The sequence below is a fragment of the Equus przewalskii genome, chromosome 14 (assembly GCF_037783145.1).
Source record: "Equus przewalskii isolate Varuska chromosome 14, EquPr2, whole genome shotgun sequence".
NCBI lineage: Eukaryota > Metazoa > Chordata > Mammalia > Perissodactyla > Equidae > Equus > Equus przewalskii.
Window position 1 is genome coordinate 68,092,369 of NC_091844.1, and position 19,369 is coordinate 68,111,737.

The window sequence follows — 19,369 nt, forward strand, 5'->3', positions numbered from 1 at the left end:
TGAAGGTCAGCACGTTGCTGCTTCTGCTCCATATCAGTGCCTCTCCTACTCTGCTTCCATCTTCTCTAGCAAAAACAAGCAAACAAAAGAAATGGATGGTGTGCACATAGAAAGCTATAACTAGCAATGTGAGAAAGGCATTACGGCCCAAGAGAGGCCTAGAAGAATTAGGTCATTAGGTGTGAAATTTACAGGTATGATTTATGTCAAAACCATTGGCAGTGGCCCCTTCCTTTGTGCTTTCCTCCGCTTCCTTTCTTTCTTTTGAAGAATTCTCTTTGTTCCCCCTAAGTGTCTATTAAGAAAATTACCATACATACACACAAAAAAGCTGAAAGAGCCATACAATGAATACTCACATACTCTCCACCTAAACAGTTGTTAACATTTTGCTATATTGCTTCCCCTCTCCCGTATGTATTTGTTTTTGTTGAATCATTTGAGAGTAAGTTGCAGATAAGATGATACCTCACCCCTAAATACTTCAACTTGCATCTCCTAAGAGGAGCCAGAATACCATTATCACACCTAAGAAAATTATCAATAATTCTATTCTGTCATCAAATATCCAGGCCATATTCACATTTCCCCAGTTGTCCCAAGAATGTCTTTTATAGCTAGTTTTTGTTGTAGTTGTTGTTATTGTTTTTTTAATTTATTTCCCTGAGCCAGTATCCATCAAAGTTCCCCGTTGTATTGGTTGTTACACAATGAAGGGAGAGATTTTCTAGAAAAACAAATCTAATCTGGAAGTGGACCACGTTACTTTTCTCACCACTGTTTCCTTTCCCTTTTGTTTGTTCCAGGCTGAGATTCTAACTGGCCTCACAGTCGGCAGCCCTGCGGATGCTGGGAAGGCTGCACTGGTGCTTGTGGAAAGGGGCTGCCAGGTCGTAATCATCACTTTGGGTGCCGACGGATGTGTGATGCTGTCACAGACACAACTTGTCCCAAAGCACATTCCCACAGAGAAAGTCAAGGCTGTGGATACCACGGTAGGTTTTAAAATTTCAGAATCATTTTTGGCCGTGAAAATCATCATTTAGTAACTAAGATACTGAGTTTTTGGATCATGTAATAAAGGCCCTAGCAGTTGATATAGTAGAAGAGAAGAAGAACCAGGCAGGAAAATTGTATCTTAATCCACCTCTAACACACTGTGGAACTTTATACAAGTCACTTAACCTCAGTGAGCCTCAGTTTCCTCATCCTTAAAATCGGAATAGCAGTAAAATTATACCTATATTACCTATTCATTCATTCAGTAAATAATATATTTTAAGGAGGAGGAGGAGTAGGAAAAGAATGGCAACAGATGTTAGCTCAGGTGCCAATCTTTAAAAAAAAAGAAAGAAACTTGCTCAAGATCATAATGCTAGTAAGTAACAGAGCTAGGAGTTCAAAACTAGGCCTGTGGACTCCACAGACACTTCTTGTGCAAAGTGCTGCTAAGGACAAGTGGATTAAGTGGACAAGTCACGGCCACAGGGCAGGGATGAAAAGGAAGCAAGTTAGAAAAAAGGCTCAGAGTTCCTCTAAAGCAGAGAAAACAAAAATTATTTGTTTAAGGCCTAGAATTCAGTAGAGCTAACTATAAAAGTGAGTAAACATCAGGGACACAAAACTATAGTTGAGGAAGAATTAAAATTTTAGGGTTTTTATTTATAAGAAGTTGATATATAATTATTTATAAAATTACGTTCTGGTTTTTAGGTTTAGAAAAGACTTTAGAATATAGGTCACTTATCAAAAAAAGAAGCCTAAGGGGATTTGATGAAGTTTTGGAAACGAATATGCTTTAAAAAATAGATAAGTGCTGGGAATGGTTTTATAACATGAAATTATATCCTGATTGCCTTTCAAATTGTGCTTTATCAGGCATTTGATAAATTGTACTTGTGTTGTTATTCTCTTCATATTGAGACATTTCTGAAACCACTCGTTTTTTTCTATTTGTCAAGGACAGTAACCTGAATTTGAGAAGTTCCTTATTAGTTCTGAAATTGTTCCTGCATTAGACTAAAACTATTCCAGGTCCTGAACTAAAGCAGAAGAGTTTGTTCTTCTCTCGCTAAAAATGAAATGAAGGGTCCTTGTGAAGATGTTGGACTATGGGGCTACCCAGAAGTGGCTCAGCCTCTGCCTTCAGTATCTGTGTCAGTCACGACTCCTTTTGCTCATAAGCATCAGAAGCACAACTCAAACGGGCTTACCCAGAAAAGGGGATTTATTTGGTGTACATAGGTAGGGCAGAATGCAGAGGCTAAACTGTGTCCTCGGGACTCACTCGCTCGTTCTTTCCCTGTCAGCCCTGCTTGCCTTGTAGTGGACTTTGAGCTGAGGCAGGGTCCCTGGCAGCTTCCTGCCCACACTCTGTCCCACGTCGTGTCCCCATCTCTGGTGTCAAATTAAAATCAAAGAACTCTTATCGTAAGATGGGAAGTGGATGCTGGTCAGACAAAAACAACCCATGCCCACCACAGAACATTCGTGTGGAAATGAACAGCTTGGGCATGGGACTAAATGATGAAGAAACTTGCCTTGGAAATGTTCGAATTCAAATCAGTAGTAATAATCCTCAGAGTAATTTCATGTTGAAGGATCAGATTTCATAAATCATAATGGATTATAACCGTGAGCCTCTTAAATACAGCAGTGTTCACGAAGAAGGTTTTCACATGTTATTGATACTGGTTTCTGCCCTTTCATTTGGTTTCTTAGCACTCGTAGTTAATTTTTACATTTCAGAAAAGGTAGAACACAGTGAACGTTCAGAGGAGGAACAGATCACTTAGTGCTTGGAGGCAGAAGATAGAGAATGGGATCAGGAAGTTCATGGCACTGGATCAGGATTGGCAAGTTTTTTCTGTAAAGGGCCAGATAGTAAAGTTTTAGGCTTCATGGGCCATATGCATACATGCTCTGTCACAACTACTCAGCTCTGCCATGTGGCATGAAAGCATCCATAAACAACTGTGTGTGCTACTGAAATTAAGCTGGTATTAATCTAAACTAGATTGTTTTAAATTTAGGTGTTGATTGGAATCACCAGTGCAGTTACTCAGACAAGAACTCAAAAAAAAAAAAAACTAAAAGGAACAAGGGAATTAAAATGGTACACTAGAAAATATCTACTTAACACAAAAGAAGAAGGCAGTAATGGAGGAGTAGAGGAATAAAGAAGCTACTAGAAGATATGCTGTTGTAAACTGAGGGATAAAACTAAGACAGAGGAAGATATGGGATCCAGGAAACAGGCAGTGCAACATGGAGAGAAGTCAGGGGGATGAGGGAAAGTTCTAGGACAACAGCTCTGCAGCCAGCCCATAACCAGTCAGTCCAGATGAGAGTAGGAGAATGGAGGGCTCTGGAAGGAATGTCTCCCAGACACAAAAAAAAAAGGAAAAGGAGGGAAATAGTGTAATGTCCAGTGTGTTTGACTACCCCCAGAGATTTTTAGTTTTCTTGCAGAATTTGAGGCTGAAGTAGTAATTAATATGTAGAAAACTGAGGAAATGAAAAAAAATGAAGCAAATATTTTTCTCTAGGTCATCTGGAATCTAAGGGGAAAAAGTATGATTACGTAAATGTATCTTTGTATGTCACATGGCTATGACTGCATAGTCATAACAATGTAAGTGCCAATTATTGATTTAACCAAAAATGGAGATTATAATCATATTGTGAAGATGGAAGGATAAAGTGAGTATATATTTGTGCGCACATGACAGAAGAGAACTAAATGCTCATCTTCCATAGTTGGAAGTCAAGAGATAATATCTAAAACTGATTTTTAAAAAGTAGCAGTATATTGGGGCTGGCCCCGTGGCCGAGTGGTTAAGTTCGCACGCTCCGCTGCAGGCGGCCCAGTGTTTCGTTGGTTCGAATCCTGGACGCAGACATGGCACTGCTCATCAAACGACACTGAGGCAGCGTCCCACATGCCACAACTAGAAGGACCCACAAAGAATAATATACAACTATGTACTGGGGAGCTTTGGGGAGAAAAGGGAAAAAAATAAAATCTTTAAAAAATAAAGTAGCAGTATAAGCATATTATCAGAAATAGAAGATAAATACCAGAAGAAACTGCTAAAAGAATTTAAAGTATTTGCCTCATGGAAATGGTTGTGGAGAGAAGTGGGGCATTTACACTTTAAGCTTTGTCTTTTTAAACTATGGATATGGATGGCTTTGATTTTTTTTTAAATGACAAAACTCAATGAGATACTATTTCACACTCACTAGGATCGCTGTAATCAAAAACAGCTAACAAGTGTTGGCTAGGATATGGAGAAATTGGAACTCTCAAACAATGCTGGTAGGAATGTAAAACGGTGTAGCCACTTTGCAAAGCAGTCTCAAAGTGCTTCAAAAAGTTAAATTTAGAGTTACCATATAACCCAGTAATTCTACTTGTAGGTGTATACCCAAGAGAAATGAAAGCATATGTCCGCACAAAAACTTATACACAAATGTTCATAGCAGCATTATTCATAATAGCCCCAAATTGGAGACAACCCAAATTTTCATTAACAGATGAATAGATAAACAAATTGTGGTATATACATATGATAGAATATTATTCGGCCATAAAAAGGAATACTGATAGATGATACTAAGTGAAAGAAGCCAGACATAAAAGGTCATATACTTTATCTTCCATGTACATGAAATATCCAGAATAGGTAAATCCATGGAAACAGGGAGTAGATTGACAGTTGCCAGCGGCTGGGGAAAAGGGAGAACAGGGAGTGACTGCTCATGGGTACAGGGTTCCTCTTTGGGGTGATGAAAATGTCCTGGAACTAGATAGTGGTGATGGTTGCACAACCTTGTGGATATACTAAAAACCACTGAATTGTCCCCTTTACAGAGTGAATTTTAGGGAATTTGAATTATATCTCAATTTAGAAAACAAAGGTCAAACAACAATAACAAAAAGATCCATCTAGGCACTTCACTAAGGTTTGGATACTCTTGTGATAAAGAATCTTCCACTTAATTGCTCTACTGAATCTACTGAATGGGCTCTCAGTGTCCTCCCAGTGGAGCAGAGGTGACACAGGAAACAAGAGTAGTTATCTTCTGGGTGTGGAATCTCCCTCAGCTTTTTTTATGCTATCTTTGTCCCTTATCCAGCACTCTCTCTATGAAAATTCTTTCCTGTTCTGCACACAACTGTTCAGCCTCTTCATAAGTCTAGTGAAGAGGAGATCATTCACATGGTGAGGTGAGGAACTCCCGGGGAGGCATTTTCTTCTGTACAAATAGGCTCCTTCACTTTTCTGTCAGGAGGGTATGACTTACTCTCAGTTGATTTGTAACCTTCTCGCTTTTGTCTTCCTTCTAATCTCTTACGATGTACACCTTTAAAAAAAATCATGTTGTGCAACCTAAATATACACAATTTTTATTTGGCAGTCATACCTCAATAAAGCTGGGGGGAAAATAAATAAATCGGGGATGGCATGGATGGTGGAAACATCTTTAGTTAGTTGGCACATTGTCCACTTGAGACAGATAGCCTGCCCTGGAGGGAGCCATTTCCTATTCTACGTCAATGCTTCTGCAGACTGCTATATTCCGTTTTGCCTCAGTGTTAATAGTTGGATATATCACTTCTATTTTTACATCCATTTTTCCCGTTGTACTAGAGTGAGATGGTGGCAGTAGCTGCAGATGTCCCTCAGCTCAGTTTGGAAGACATGACAGATGTGTCTCTTTTCCCATCTCTATATGTTATCTGAATCTCAGCCTCAAAATGACACAGTGCTGATGTTCTCACTCCAGTCCTTCCAACCTGAGGGTTAGGGCCTTGCCTTCTTGTGTTCACGATTGCGCTGAGTAATCACTCCATAATTTATATACCTTTAAGCATGGTAATATTTTAGGATTATTGTGCTAGTTTGATATAATATATTGTAACATTAATTTTTCTTGGCCTATAAGCTCTGTGAAATTCTTAATATATAAATTGCTTTTCTACATGTAAATAGTTTCTATGATTTAACAATCTACATTGACACTTTAATTTCAGGAATTCAGCCCATAGGCTAAACCTGTCTTCTCAAGAATCACTCACTTTATAATAAGTCATCATAATTTGGAGTATATAAATAAGCTGAGAGTAATCCAAAGCCAGGGGCATGGGGGATCCCCTTACCTATTCTTTATGCCCGTTTCTTTCTATCCATTATCTTTGAGCCCTGTGGTATTCACAGTTGCTGGTGAGGCACTTGGCAGCATCAGCCCAGCTGCATAGATGCCCCTAAGGGATAACTCAGGCCTTGAGAATCAGCTCTAAACTGGAGATTGCACCAGCAGGAAGTGGAGATAGTTTCTGTTAAAGTTTGCATGAAAGTACTCATGAGGGTAGGGCGATTGCTGGGGCTGGGGGTTATCCACAGCTTTCTAAGGTAACCTCTCCATGGTGTGTTCCCCTCATCCTGGAGTCTGGCCTTCAGCAATCCAGGCTGCTCTTAAGGATAGGTTCCCATTAGTCCAATTCTGAGGTACCATCCAGAATGACAGTTCAGTCTTTGAAAACCCACCATCTGAAGGGCCATTATTCCCATCCTGGTGTGACCTTCCCCCGCAACCTAACACCCTTCCCACCCCCTGGCCAGTGGAAAACCAAACTAATATTGCCAGATGTAATTAGAACCAATGAATTTAGGTGCTCTTAAGAGGTGTTTCTCAACTCAGACAAAACTAAGGTGCTATTTCCTGCTTATCCATAGTCTTGCTGAGAAGACCGAATGCTCACCAGTTCTTACATGGGCACTGCCATGTTAGTCTTTGTGACCCTCCTTAGACTGTGCTACCCCAGCAAACCACTCTTTCTTCCTGCCACCTCCGTCTTTCTGATAAACACATACGTTCTTTGCATTTGTTAATTATTAGTAGGGTTTCTGAAGGGTCTTTGTAGTTCCCAAGCCATTTTGTCCTTGAATAGAGCCTTTGAACATTTTTGTCCAGAGACTTCTGTTACAGCCAAGATGTTTGAGTGCCCCTCACTGTTAACTGCCAATACCTGAAAAAGGGTTGGGAGAGTAAGATACTGTACATAAAATGTGACAGAATCTTGGGTGCTGAAGAGCTAAATGTAAAATAATAATGCTAACTTTAACTGCCATATCAATTTATTATCCAGGAAGTGACTGGTTTCCTTCAAATTTGACCTTAGGAAAATTAAGAGAATTAATTAAGAGAATTAGGAGAATTAAGACTCTATTGAGACTGTCACTACTCAAAGAACCTTGGGAAAACCTCTTTTAGAATTGCCTTGAGAGGCTTCATCACCTTTACCCCACTAATCACTCCATTGGTTTTTTTTCTTTCTACTCATAAAATGAATACATGCTTATCAAGCAGAGAAAAATAGAAAGGTATAAAGAAGAAAATCAGATACCCATGATCCTACCACTTAGATGTAACCACTGTTATCCTTTTAGTGTAAATCCTTCCAGATGTTTTTTCATGCACATTCATTCACTTTTGAATATCTATTAACAGAGAATTTGAATATTTGCAACAGCAGAGATTCATATGTATAATTATGGGAAGCCTCTACAACTCAAAAAGAATCAAACATTTCTCTAGAATAATGTAAATAGGCAATTCACTGAAGAAGAAATTAAAAAAGTAAAGAAATGAGACATTGTTCAACCTCACAAGAAATCAAGAATATGCAAATCAAAATAACAGTGAGGTCCCCTTTATTGCCTATAAGGTCAGCAAAAAATAAAGATTGATAATGTCAAAGTCCAAATAAATTGGAGAAAACATCCTCTCATACAATCCTAGTGGGAATGTAAATTCACACAATATTTTCAGAGGGTAATCTGACAACCAATTTTTTTAAATATGCTTTCCCTTTGACCCAGTAAATCTCCTTCTAAGAGTCTGTCCTACAGAAATGCTCCTACGTACAAATATTTGTATGAGAATGTTTATTTCTGCTTTGTTTGTAATAACCAAAAATTGATCAATCTACGTAATCATCAGTAAGGAAAAGTCAAATTATAATAGTATGGTGCCATTTATTTAAAAATAACTGTAGCTGTCTGTAAGTAAAAGCATATTTTAAAATCTGGAAAAAAACTCCACCAAACTGTTTTGATCATTACTCATGGGAAGGGGAGGGAGTTGGGAGGAGGTGTTATGAAAGAGGACTTCTATGTTATACTCTTTATTCTTCTGAATTGTTTGAGTTATTCCATAAGCCTATATTTTTCATGAATTACTTTGAAATTTGGAGTAAATATGACTTTGGGACATAGCAAAAAACTATTTAGAGCCACATCTAGCAAGTAAGATAGGTGATATCATTTCTCAAAGGGCGTGCTGGGCATCGTTCTCACAAAGGAGCAAGTAATTGGCCACAGTTCACTCCTGGTCTCATAAAGAACCTCTCAAGCATCCCAAGATCTCCATATAAGTAGGCTGAGCAGCCCTTTGTCTTAAGATGACTTCTGAATGGATAGACTCCTGATGCCAAAGAAATAGATCTACATTACTTTCAGGTCCAGGGCACTTGAGCTTCCTGGATATTTCTGGATATTTTACTACACATTTTTGCCAGTTTTTTTCTTAAACTTTCCAAAGAAGCAATTTCCCTCAAAATATGTGACTTTATACAGTTTCCTTTGGAAGTATCAGAATAAATGTCAAAGCTGCACTGTTTCTGTTTGTTACTCAAATGCACGGCAGATCTTCAAAGAAACTTTACCCACGTTCAAGTTTTCTTTCTGAATGAATCTGCTTATATATCTCAGTTAACTCTTCAACCCTCATTCTCACAATTAATAATATAATGAATGATCCAGACTTTGGATTTGCCACATTTCTTGGTCTTTGGTTAATGGATCACCTGGAGGAGTTGTAAAAGGGGCCAGGCTATAGGTGCTGTCTCATATTTAGCTACTTAATAGTTCACAAACTTCATTGTTCACCTACCTCCTATTTGAAACAGGCCTGAATGGAATGGCTGATGAGGGATGGAGAAACATGTAACACAGTCCTTTGGACACATCCTTCATATGTTGAAGCCCTAACCCCTAAAGTGACTGTAATTGGAGATACGGCCTATAACGAGGTAATTAAGATTAAATGAAGTCGTAAGGGTGGAGCCCTGAAACCGTAGGATTAGTGTCCTTATAAGAAGAGGCACCAAAAAGCTTGCTCCGTCTCCATGTGCACTCAAAGAAGAGGTCTTGTGAGCATGCAGCAAGATGGTGGCCTGCCAGGAGAAGAGGGCTCCGAAGGAAACCTATGTTGTCAGCACCTTGATCTTGGACTTCTAGCCTCCAGAACTGAGAGGAATAAATTTCTGTTAGTTAAGCCACTCAGTCTGTGGTATTTTGTCATGGTGGCCCGAGCAGACTAACACAAACAAGAAAGCAAATGAAGGTGCTTCAGAAGTGAGCTAAAGCCAATGCTGAAAAATCAGCTGTTCTGTGGGGAGAAAATAATCTGGAGTGAACAGGATCAGCTTAAATGAGCTTTCTGGTGAAATATCTCGAGAGTTTTGCATATCCTTCAACTGTAATCATCAGTCCCATTGGCTAAGGACAGATGATGTCCTGAGTTCTAATCCTGTTTAGTTATTAACTAGCAGACAGCTTTGGGCAAATGACTCATCATATTTAGGGCTCAGGTTGTTCATCCAATCATGAAGTGTCTGGAGTGGGGGATCTCTGAGGCATCTTCGACCTCTGAAATTCTTTGATTCTTACAGATTCTTGGGAACATGAGGATTCTTTGGCTAATAATGAAAAGCAGGCACTACTCTGTGCTAGGCATTGTGCTGGACTCTTTATTGCATTATCTCATATGATCAGAACAACCCTGCAAAACAGGGTTAATGCCCATTTTAGAGAGGAGGGAACTATGCTCCCAAAGGTAAACAACCTGCCCAGAGCCATACAGCTGGTAAATTGGCGGAGCCAGGAATTAATTCTAGATCTGTCTGTCTGCCTGACTCTAACATCCATGTACTCCTACCCCACCACTCTGCCTCTTGATTTGGTGGCAGTCTGCCTAGCCTTTAATCTCTCCTATTTGGCATTCCAGCACTGACTTTCCTTGTCACTTGTCATGATACAGTCTTCTGTAATTGCTCCATTTCTCTAGATCTTCAGAAGCTGCCAGATCTTGCAAATGCACTGCCTGCTTTGTGCAGTACAGTGCAGCCTCACTTAAATGCAATAACACATATATAGCCCTACGAACAGTGCCTGGCACCTGTAAGCACTCAGAACAGACTTAGCGCTCATTAGTAGGTCCTTTTGTGTCTGATTGTTCACTTTACCTGGATCATTTGGGGGTACTAGGTAGCACATACCAGGAGCTTGCATCATTCAGTATTATGCAGAGTGGGTTTGACCTTGGCTTTGTACATCACTGGAGAGAAGCCTAGGTCCCACTGCTATTCAACTCCAGCATCTTCCTATACTGGGCAAGGAGCTGGACTGCACGGATAGCGGTGTGACAGGATCATGCCAGTCCAGATATCAAACGTTTGGGTACAGATCACTGCTATTCATTCTTGTCATTGAATGAGCAAACCTAGAAGAGAGGTGCACCACTCTTAGAGACCATAATCAAATCATCTTTTCATTAACCTTCTTTAAATAGAGGCCTGAACTGCTAACTAAAGGAGCTAGGGAAAATGTAATTCCTCTTTTTTAACATTCCCAAACTAGCTCTCTAGTTTAAGGAAAGGAAAAACACTCCTCGTTCCCTGCCTAGCAAACTCCTACCCATCCTCAAGCCCAGAGAGTTCTTTTGGAGCACCCCAATGCTTAATACAATGCTTGGCATATGATAACAGGACCTCCTGAAATAGCAAAAGCGTTCTAGTTCCTTCTGGGAAAGTAGTGTAAGAGTCACTTAGCTTCACTGAGCCCCAGTGTTCTCAGGGGCCTGGAGGATCTACAGAATCCCTTACATTCCTTAAATTCTACATTGAGCATGCCAAAGGAGAGAGTAAATTTCAGATTAAATGTTCTTTTTTAATGATTTGAAAACAAAATAATTACCCATGTTAAAACATGTCCTTAGATTGTTTTATCTGCAGTTATAGAAAGGCCAGGCCAAAAAAATTAAGTTATAGAGGGTAAATGGCATCTCTGAAAGAAAACCCAAATGAAGCTCTGAAATAGCCATCTTAACCTTAGGAATGATATCAATAAATGGTTATGATATCTGCAAACTCTGCTGACTCTGGCTGCCAGAAAAGATGAAGATGACAAAAAGTTCACTGACTATATTGAAAGGACAGAGGACAGGTAATTGCTAAAGAGACTGATTGACAAGGCACAAGACATCTGTCATGCCCAGGGGGCCATATTAGCTCTATTACATTACTTCCACATCAGCAGGTCACCTCATTCACTAGCTAATCAGGCAGAATTAAATATTTTAAATTATCTTTCTTAATCCTGCATGTGATCAGTTGAAAACCCTGGCTCTAAAAATCTAATTGTAACTGCTTACCAGAAATGTCATCTTCACTTTGAGGAATTGAACCAGGGCCAAATGTGAGGCTGTTTTTTCCATTTTCCTAAAGTACTGTCTCACAGCCAGAACTGGACATGCATGTACATGTGCCCAGTGCCAGACATCTTAGGGGCTCCCAAGGGGACCTGGGATCCCTGGCCTTGCTTCAGAACTCAAATATGGCCAGAGACTAAAAAAAGAGCAATAGAAGTGGAGAAGAGGGGCCTGGAGGTGGAGGTAGGATGTACAGGAAGAAACGACTGTTAAAACCTTACCAAAGTCAGGAGAGCAAAATCTAAATCTAGATCTAGAGTGTTCTGTGGGCCTGAATGGTACGTAATTGGAGGGAAAGGACATAGTTCCCTCCCAGTAAGAAGGGATGGTGTGATGTTATGGGAGCTTGTTCACCCATCTACGATTAGGACTTCTCAGCTTCCTACACCTAAGCCCCACTTCTCCCTGCTCCTTGAGTGTCCTGGATATCAGTGTGATAACAAGGCAGTGAGCCAGTAGCCTGCTCCTTGCCCATTTTCCTAAGCTGCTGCGGTAGCGTTCTTGAGGGCAGACCTGCCAGGACTATAGTGTAGGTCTTCTAAGTGGTTTCCGTTGTGTGGTAATTCTTCTTGAGTAGACCTGAAATTATGAGGAGGTGAAAAAACCATTTGGAGCCAAACTGTAGAGCCCAGTGAGTTGAAACTGTGCCCATTGCCCTCAGTGCCCATTGCTTCTGACAGAGGTGGACAAAGAAATGAAAAAACAGGTGTGTGGTTCATAGCTTGCTGAACATCTGTCTGTCCTTTGTATGAAAGTATGTGTATGTTGTAGGTTAGTTGTGTGTATACTTTGTATGTTCTCAAGGTTGATGACGTGTGCTCTGTGTGAATGACCTGTTAGTGGCATGAATTCCATGTGTTTATGTGTGCATGTGTGTGTGAGTAAAATGTACTACAGTAAGACAGAGTCTAAAGGGGCAACTACTCACTCTCACTTTCCTCCTCCTACTTCCATTCCTTTAAAAGCCATGGGAGTGCTCTACACTATAGCACAACCCCTGAAAAAGCTACGTGATTTGGGGATAGAGAGAGTCCAGAGGTTAGGTGAATTACGTCTCCCCTGAAAGATTCTTTAAAAACTGAAAGTTTTATATCCTTTGCCTTCCTTCGTCAAAACAAACCAAAATCGGGAAAAGAATGTTCATAGTTATATAGTCTTCTCTGTAACTTTTAGTTTTAGCATATGGGAATCTAATTGTGTAGATTAAGTTGTAAGTGAATCTAATTTGCACCAAATAACTTACAACCCTTAGTAGTCCCAAGGCCAATCAGATTTCCTACCTTCTTTCCCTCTTTCCTTCTATCCTCCCTTCCTTCCTTCCTTCTCTCCTTTCTTCTTTCTCCCTTTCCTCCCTCCCTCTCCTTCTTTCTTTATAAATTATGAAATATTTCAGTTATACTGAAAAGTATAGAAAATAATATGAACACCCATGGACCTACCACCCAGCTTTGTTAATTCTTAACAGTTTGCTATTTTTGCTTCAGGTAGGTTTAAAGAAATAAAACATTATAAACGCAATGTGACCTCTTTGCTTAAGATGCTTAGTGCTATGAAGATTCAGCCTATATCACAACATGGCTCTTTGAAACACACTTGAACAGAAGGATAGTATTATTTTGTAAGAATTTCTCTTGATCTTTTCCATTCTGCAGTTTTACTACAATGAGTCCAGATCAGAATTTATTTTTATTTATACTGCTCACAATTCTTTGTTCTTCCTGAATCTCAGCATTTATGTTTTTCATCACTTCTGAAAAATTCTCAACCTTTCTGTCTTTTATTTTGCTTCTCCCCTGTTTTCTCAATTCTCTCCTTCTGGAACCCCTATAAGGTATATCTTTTCTATTCTTCATGTGTTTGAAAACTGCTGGAAAGAGAAGCTTAAATAGGGTTTCTTCACAGTCAGGATCCTCAGGCTGCCTGTCACCTTATTCTTGGAGCATCCTGGGAATTCCAGGGTTGATGAAACAAAAGTGACCTCTAGAAGTGAAAACAGTCCTTTAAGAAATGGAAAAGACCCCCGTGGGAAATTATGGCAAAATGGGGTGAGGAGCACCCCACTGTGTACTCATTTATTCAGCACACTTTATTTGAATTTTCTGCATGCCACGCAGCAGGTGTGCGCTGGTGTAATAGGGTGTCACTGGTGTAATAAGACAGTCCCTGGGCACAAAGAGCTTAAGTCTAGAAGAGTATGTAGCCCACACAGTCAGAATAAGTGCCGTGATAGGGATGCACCTGAGGTGCTGGGGAATGCAGTTGACGGGCCCACCTGGCCTGAGGAGCCCAGGGAGCTTGCTTTGAGAGGGCAAGGGAAGGAGGTGAGCTGAAGGATAAGTCAGCTTGGTGAAGGGTAACCCAGGCAGAGGCAGCAGCTCATGAAACGACCCTGGGCCAAGAGAACATGTCATGTTTGTGCCTTTTTAAGTAGCTCTGTTTGGAAAGAGCTTAGAGTACAAGAAAGAGTGAAAAAGGATGAGGTGCAACCATAAGAGGGATAGGTTGTGAACAGCTTCATTTGCCACAAGTGGGAATTCACACTTTCTCTTTAGGGCAATGGGGAGCCATTGAAGAGTTTAAGCAGGGGATGGATTCGCTCCGATTTTTGCTTTATAAAAAGATTAACATGGCACTGTGTGAAGAATACATTGGTAATTATAACACTAGAAGTTGGGCGAACCATCCAAAGACTGTTGCGTGGATCTAGTGAGAGATTATGGCAGCCTGGGCTGGGGAGGTGGCAACAGGGATATTGAGAAGTGGGTTTAAGAACTCTTAAGAATTCAAAGGACATAATGGTAGTTCATTTTCTTTAAAAAAAAAAAAAGGGGGGGGTGGAGAGGACTAAGTCAGATGCTTATTTCATGGTCAAAACAAATATAGCATTCTGCCAGTCTCTATGGTTCTCAACATTTTTTTGAGCCCTGACTCACCAAGGGCTAAGACCTACTCTCATTAGAAACAGTTCATATCATGAGTGATTCTCTTCAGATGGCACAGGAAGATGCCTGTGTAATTTACAAAAAAAAAAATGAAATGCTCAGGTGACTCCTATGTGCCCTTCCATTGGGTGTGCCTGGCTGCCTGCCACCCCCATTTTTGAGAATGACTGATCTATGCAACAGAGAGCATTTGGAGCAGAAATTTATCTTTCATTTAAAGTAAATCACATTTGAAGGAAACTCTTTTGCAACATAATGCTGGTTCAGATATCTCGCCCCACCACCTGTGCCTTACACACTAGCTTACACCTGATAGAAACACGGCCTTCAGGTAACTACACACTCTCCTCCTGACGAAGTGACAAATCAGCCAGTATGTGATGAATCTGGATTGTGTAGACAAAAATACCAGGTATTCCAGCCAAGACATACACAGTGTAGTGTGAATCACCCACACCAGCTTTCAGCACACTTAGATTCACAGAACAATTGCTCAGTTCCTTCCTTTGCTTTCAGAGTGTAGACCTGGCCCAAGACCCAAGAGTAAAGCAGGAACTATAAGGAAGCAGAAACATTATAAATAACCCAGAGAACCCTCTTATAACAGCAACTGCCTGCTGATTTTGTGGCCTAACAGCTCAAGCAAAAAAAGGATATAAATACAATATTGTGCAATGACTAATTACTCAAAATTTTGTGCATCAGCAGAAGTGGAACCTGTGGTTGGTGCTAATATTATCAGATGCCTGTGCTATTTAATAATCTGGTAGCTCTATATTATTTAGCATGCAATTTTCACAGAGAACAATGATTTTATTTCAAGTACCTCTCACTGAAATAAAAAAGCAGCTGTTAGAAGATGAACATTTGGCAGAAAATGTTTCAGCAGAGTCTTTTGTGAGATACTAAGTCATATTGGATTAACTGTTTTCTGTCTAGAATAGTGGAACCACAAAGAAATAAGATCACTGACCAGAGAAGGCAAGGCCAATCTTTAGAACCCAGTGAATCACTAAAAGATATTTTAGTTTTAAGTGCCGTTTATTCACCAGTATATAAAGTTATTTATATACAAAGCTTCCATTAATATTGCCTGAAGAATGGGCCTTTTCTATACCAGTTTTAGCTCGCAGTCAGGATTCCTCTTCTCTTTCATTAATACTGGAATTCTTTAAATTATAGAATAAATTAATCAACCCAGACATTTTGGCCAGAATGGGGTTTTTAACCAGTTTTCAGTCTCCACAGGCCATTCTCTGTGGCTAGCCAGACAGAGGAGCAGGGAGGGCTGTGACCAAGCACGGCGCCTGCTGAGCACCTGCTGGCCCTGCCCCTGAACCTGAAGAGGGCCCTGGCAGCCTGCTGGGCTCCTGGCCTCATGGCGCACCCACTCCCAGATGACCGCGCAGGGCTGAATCCCAGACTGACAGTAGACCCTCACTTGTTCTTCAAGCTGGCCAACCACTGGTCAAACGAGGGCTATACTGGAGAGGAAGTGACATCATGACATGGCTGCTGAGCACAGCCAGTTTCAGCCAAAGAACATTATGGTTGAGCTGCTTTCGTGTGGCCATATTGATTCAGGAACATTTTTCATATTAAATTTTTATAATTATCAATAAAACAATTTCTCCTCTTTTCTAAACTATCATGCAAGGTACAAAGTAAACAGCTTCACCCTATCCCCATTTCCCACTCCTGGGGTGGAGTGAGTGATGGGTAAAGATAAAAAGTGGAGGAAGAGTTTTCAGAGATGGCTGAGGATTGCTTATAGTGTAAAGTCTAGGCTTGGGCTGAGGGTGGCATGAGCTTGCAGAACAGGGGTGGGGTCAGGGGTGTCTGTTTTGTATGTTATTTGGTGATGTGAGACAGTATGCCTGCATTTTTTACATAGTTTTTTTTTTTTTATGCAAGTGATAGATCAAAACAGCTTCATAAAAATGCCCCATTTCAATACTGGTGTGACTGGCCAACCCAAAGCCCATCAACTGGAAGCTGAGAGTGGCCCCTAGGCCCTGAGTCAGGCCCCACATGGAGCCAGCAATGGCCTCTGTCAATATGATCCATTGGCTGACTTAGACCAGGAGCCATTTGTCACCAATAATGGAGCCAGATCAGCCCGTGGTGCTGACCTCGGAGGTAGCCAGAACCACAGCCATGTCCAGTCACGTGGGAAGGTTAGGATGGGTGAAACACGTGGCATCAGGCAGGTGATATCTTGCCTTTGACTCAATTTTAGATCAAATTGAAGTGATACAGTTATTATGATCTGTAACAAATAGTTACTAAATACTTGTAGGGTACCTATAAATGAAGAATCTGTCAGTTCTGGGATGCAGGTTTGGTAGAGTTTTTCTTATTCTCTAGTAGTTGACTTTTAATTAATATGCTGAAAATTGAAAGACCAGAGTGATTCTCTAATACCGCTGACATTCTTTTTGGGGAATGAAATGCTGCCTTGAACGATACATCAGCCCCACCTTACTTTGATTTTGCTCTCAACCCCTCATTGATCCTTCTCTGTTTTCATCCATCTAATTGAAAGAAGGCTCTAGCCCCATAAACCTCATTCCAGGTGGAAATGCATAATTCAAGAGAAATACTGATGTCAAAGAAGAGAAGGCACACCAATTTGTGTCAGCAGTTGCTGTAAATTAGAGAGGAGTACAAGGAGAGTTTAATGTAATGTAGAATTGAAAATAAAATTAGAACCAATATTTAGGCAGTCCTCCGCCCCTTTTTTCCCTGCTGTGACATGAAGGATTGACTCCCAGTGTTAAGTACCTAATGTAGTTCATTTTCTTTTCTGCTGGAATTTTTTCCCCCATAAAATGTAGCATGCTTATCTTTGGCATCCAAAATTAGATCTTTCCACCTTTTCCATTCTAATCTCAACAGAAAAGTCAGGGTAGGAAGAGTCAAAGTTTTTCTCTCATATTCCATATCCATTATGTTGGCAGCGTAGAAAGGACCCCTGCTATACCAGTCTGACTAGTTCAGCTGCTGTAAATAGCTATTAACTCTTCCTTAACAGTGATTCTCTCTAATATGAATGTCACCTCCATGGTTTCTTTTCTTTTTCTAAAGCTGGAAAATAAAAGGTTGATAATGAACATCTCACACATGTACTACTATGCAAGGTGTCCCTAAACACTCAGGAGAAGAATTCTTCAGCACACATCCAAAAGACTGTTCTCCCCTTTAAGCTAGTTACATTTAGTCCAATCAAACTGCCATTGCTCAGAACCTTTTTGGTACTCTTTATTCGAATTTCCTTTAGAGCTGGTATTGTTCTTTATAGTTGCACATTGTTTTTGGCCAGTGGTGGAATTCTCTAGCTTGATCCTCCACCTTAATCACTAGACTTGGTTTTAAATGATTCACTCTTTCCAGAAATAAATTCCTTAGGATAGTGGTTCTCAAAGTGCAGCCTTAGACCAGCAACATCAGTATCACCTGGGAACACATTAGAAACACAAATCCCGGGCCTCACCCCAGATTTAATGGATCAGAAACTTTGGGGGTGGAGCCCAGCAATATGTGTTTGAACAAGCCCTCCACACAATTCTGAGGCATACTCTAGTTTGAGAACCACCTACTTAGAAGACAAAATATTGCCTTCAGTGAGGCTATTCAAAGATATCCTACAGATTTTGAAGGTATTCCAAAGAAGTTTCAAAATCTTTTTAAGCCAAGTTGAGTACGTGTATAGCCTCTCCAGAGGAGTGTTTTAATGGAGACTGACCTTCAACTGAGGTGTCCCAGTTCTGCCACCTAGCCATTTGATTTTGAGCAAGTTCTTATACTTGGTTTCTCATCTGAAAAATGAAAGACCCACCCTAACTCCCTCACACACTGTGATGAGATTCAACTTGAATCGCATCTGCAAACATGCTCCGTAAACCAGAAAGTACTACGTGAAAGTGAAAGTTATGTCATTCTGCAGACAGGATTCTGGTAGTCTGAGCATTTTGTCAGGGCAAAGAGTTGGGGAAAGGCCAATACTATATTTATAATGTCCTTGGCGAGATCCACCTTTTTGTCTTTATAATGACTGATTTATCACCTTGGTGGATGTGTCTCAGATTCTGCCATTTCAGCCCAGCAAATTGTCTGGTGTTAAGAGAGGAAAAACTTGTAGCCTGATTAGTGGCTACAAGGGGCTAGAAAAATATATCCATTTTCAGACATGCTGTTTTCTATGGAAAGCTTTGTGATGATCGGTAAGGACTGACTGTATCTGTGGGCACTGAAGCTCTCATGACCAGAACTTCTCACACGCTAGCGGTTAAAGGGTCTGTACTGAAACCACCCATTTCCCCACCGTGCAAGGGAGTCATGACCTTCAAGGAAGAAGCTAAGTGTCCATTGCCACATATTAATCATTGCAGAGAAGACCAAAAGGAAAATCCCTCAAGCAAATCAAATCTATAGAAACCGAGATTTAAAAACCAGACCAGTTAATGTGTCTGTGCTTGAGAAGAATGTGGGCGGATTTTACCTTAGAGGTTAGCTTTTACAAACAACTCCACAGACGAATTCTTAAACAGCAAGTTCCTGGTGCATTTATAATTTAACTTAAAAACTTTACAGACTGTTTAGTGAACATATCTGGGCAGGAAGGAAGCTAAATCTGTTGCCTTAGTACTTATTGGGAATGCAGTTTGAGTAACAGAACAGTTCCCACTAGGCCAACATCAACTTCACTTTTCACACAAAGTGCCAGCTCAGATCAAGAGATTAGGTATGAATCTAATTGGTTAAATGTGATTAAACTTTTGGTTAATTATAGAATAAGCTATTGGTTAATGATTGAATTAGAATATGAAATTATTTTGCTCAAAAATGTGTGCCTATTTAACAAATCT

At 40.3% G+C, this 19,369-nt stretch overlaps 1 protein-coding gene across 6 annotated transcripts in view; it reads left to right on the forward strand.

The window, feature by feature from the left end:
* RBKS (ribokinase) overlaps nt 1-19,369 on the forward strand; it is a 90,233-nt gene that overhangs the window by 52,183 nt on the left and 18,681 nt on the right. For 5 of the 6 annotated variants that reach the window (XM_070572972.1, XM_008535564.2, XM_008535566.2 and 2 more), the window contains one exon: nt 807-995. In XM_070572972.1, the coding sequence (XP_070429073.1) occupies nt 807-995 (189 nt within the window). Of the gene's footprint in view, nt 1-806; nt 996-8,977; nt 9,349-19,369 lie in introns of those variants that run through there. The other variant, XM_008535569.2, reaches the window with a different exon arrangement.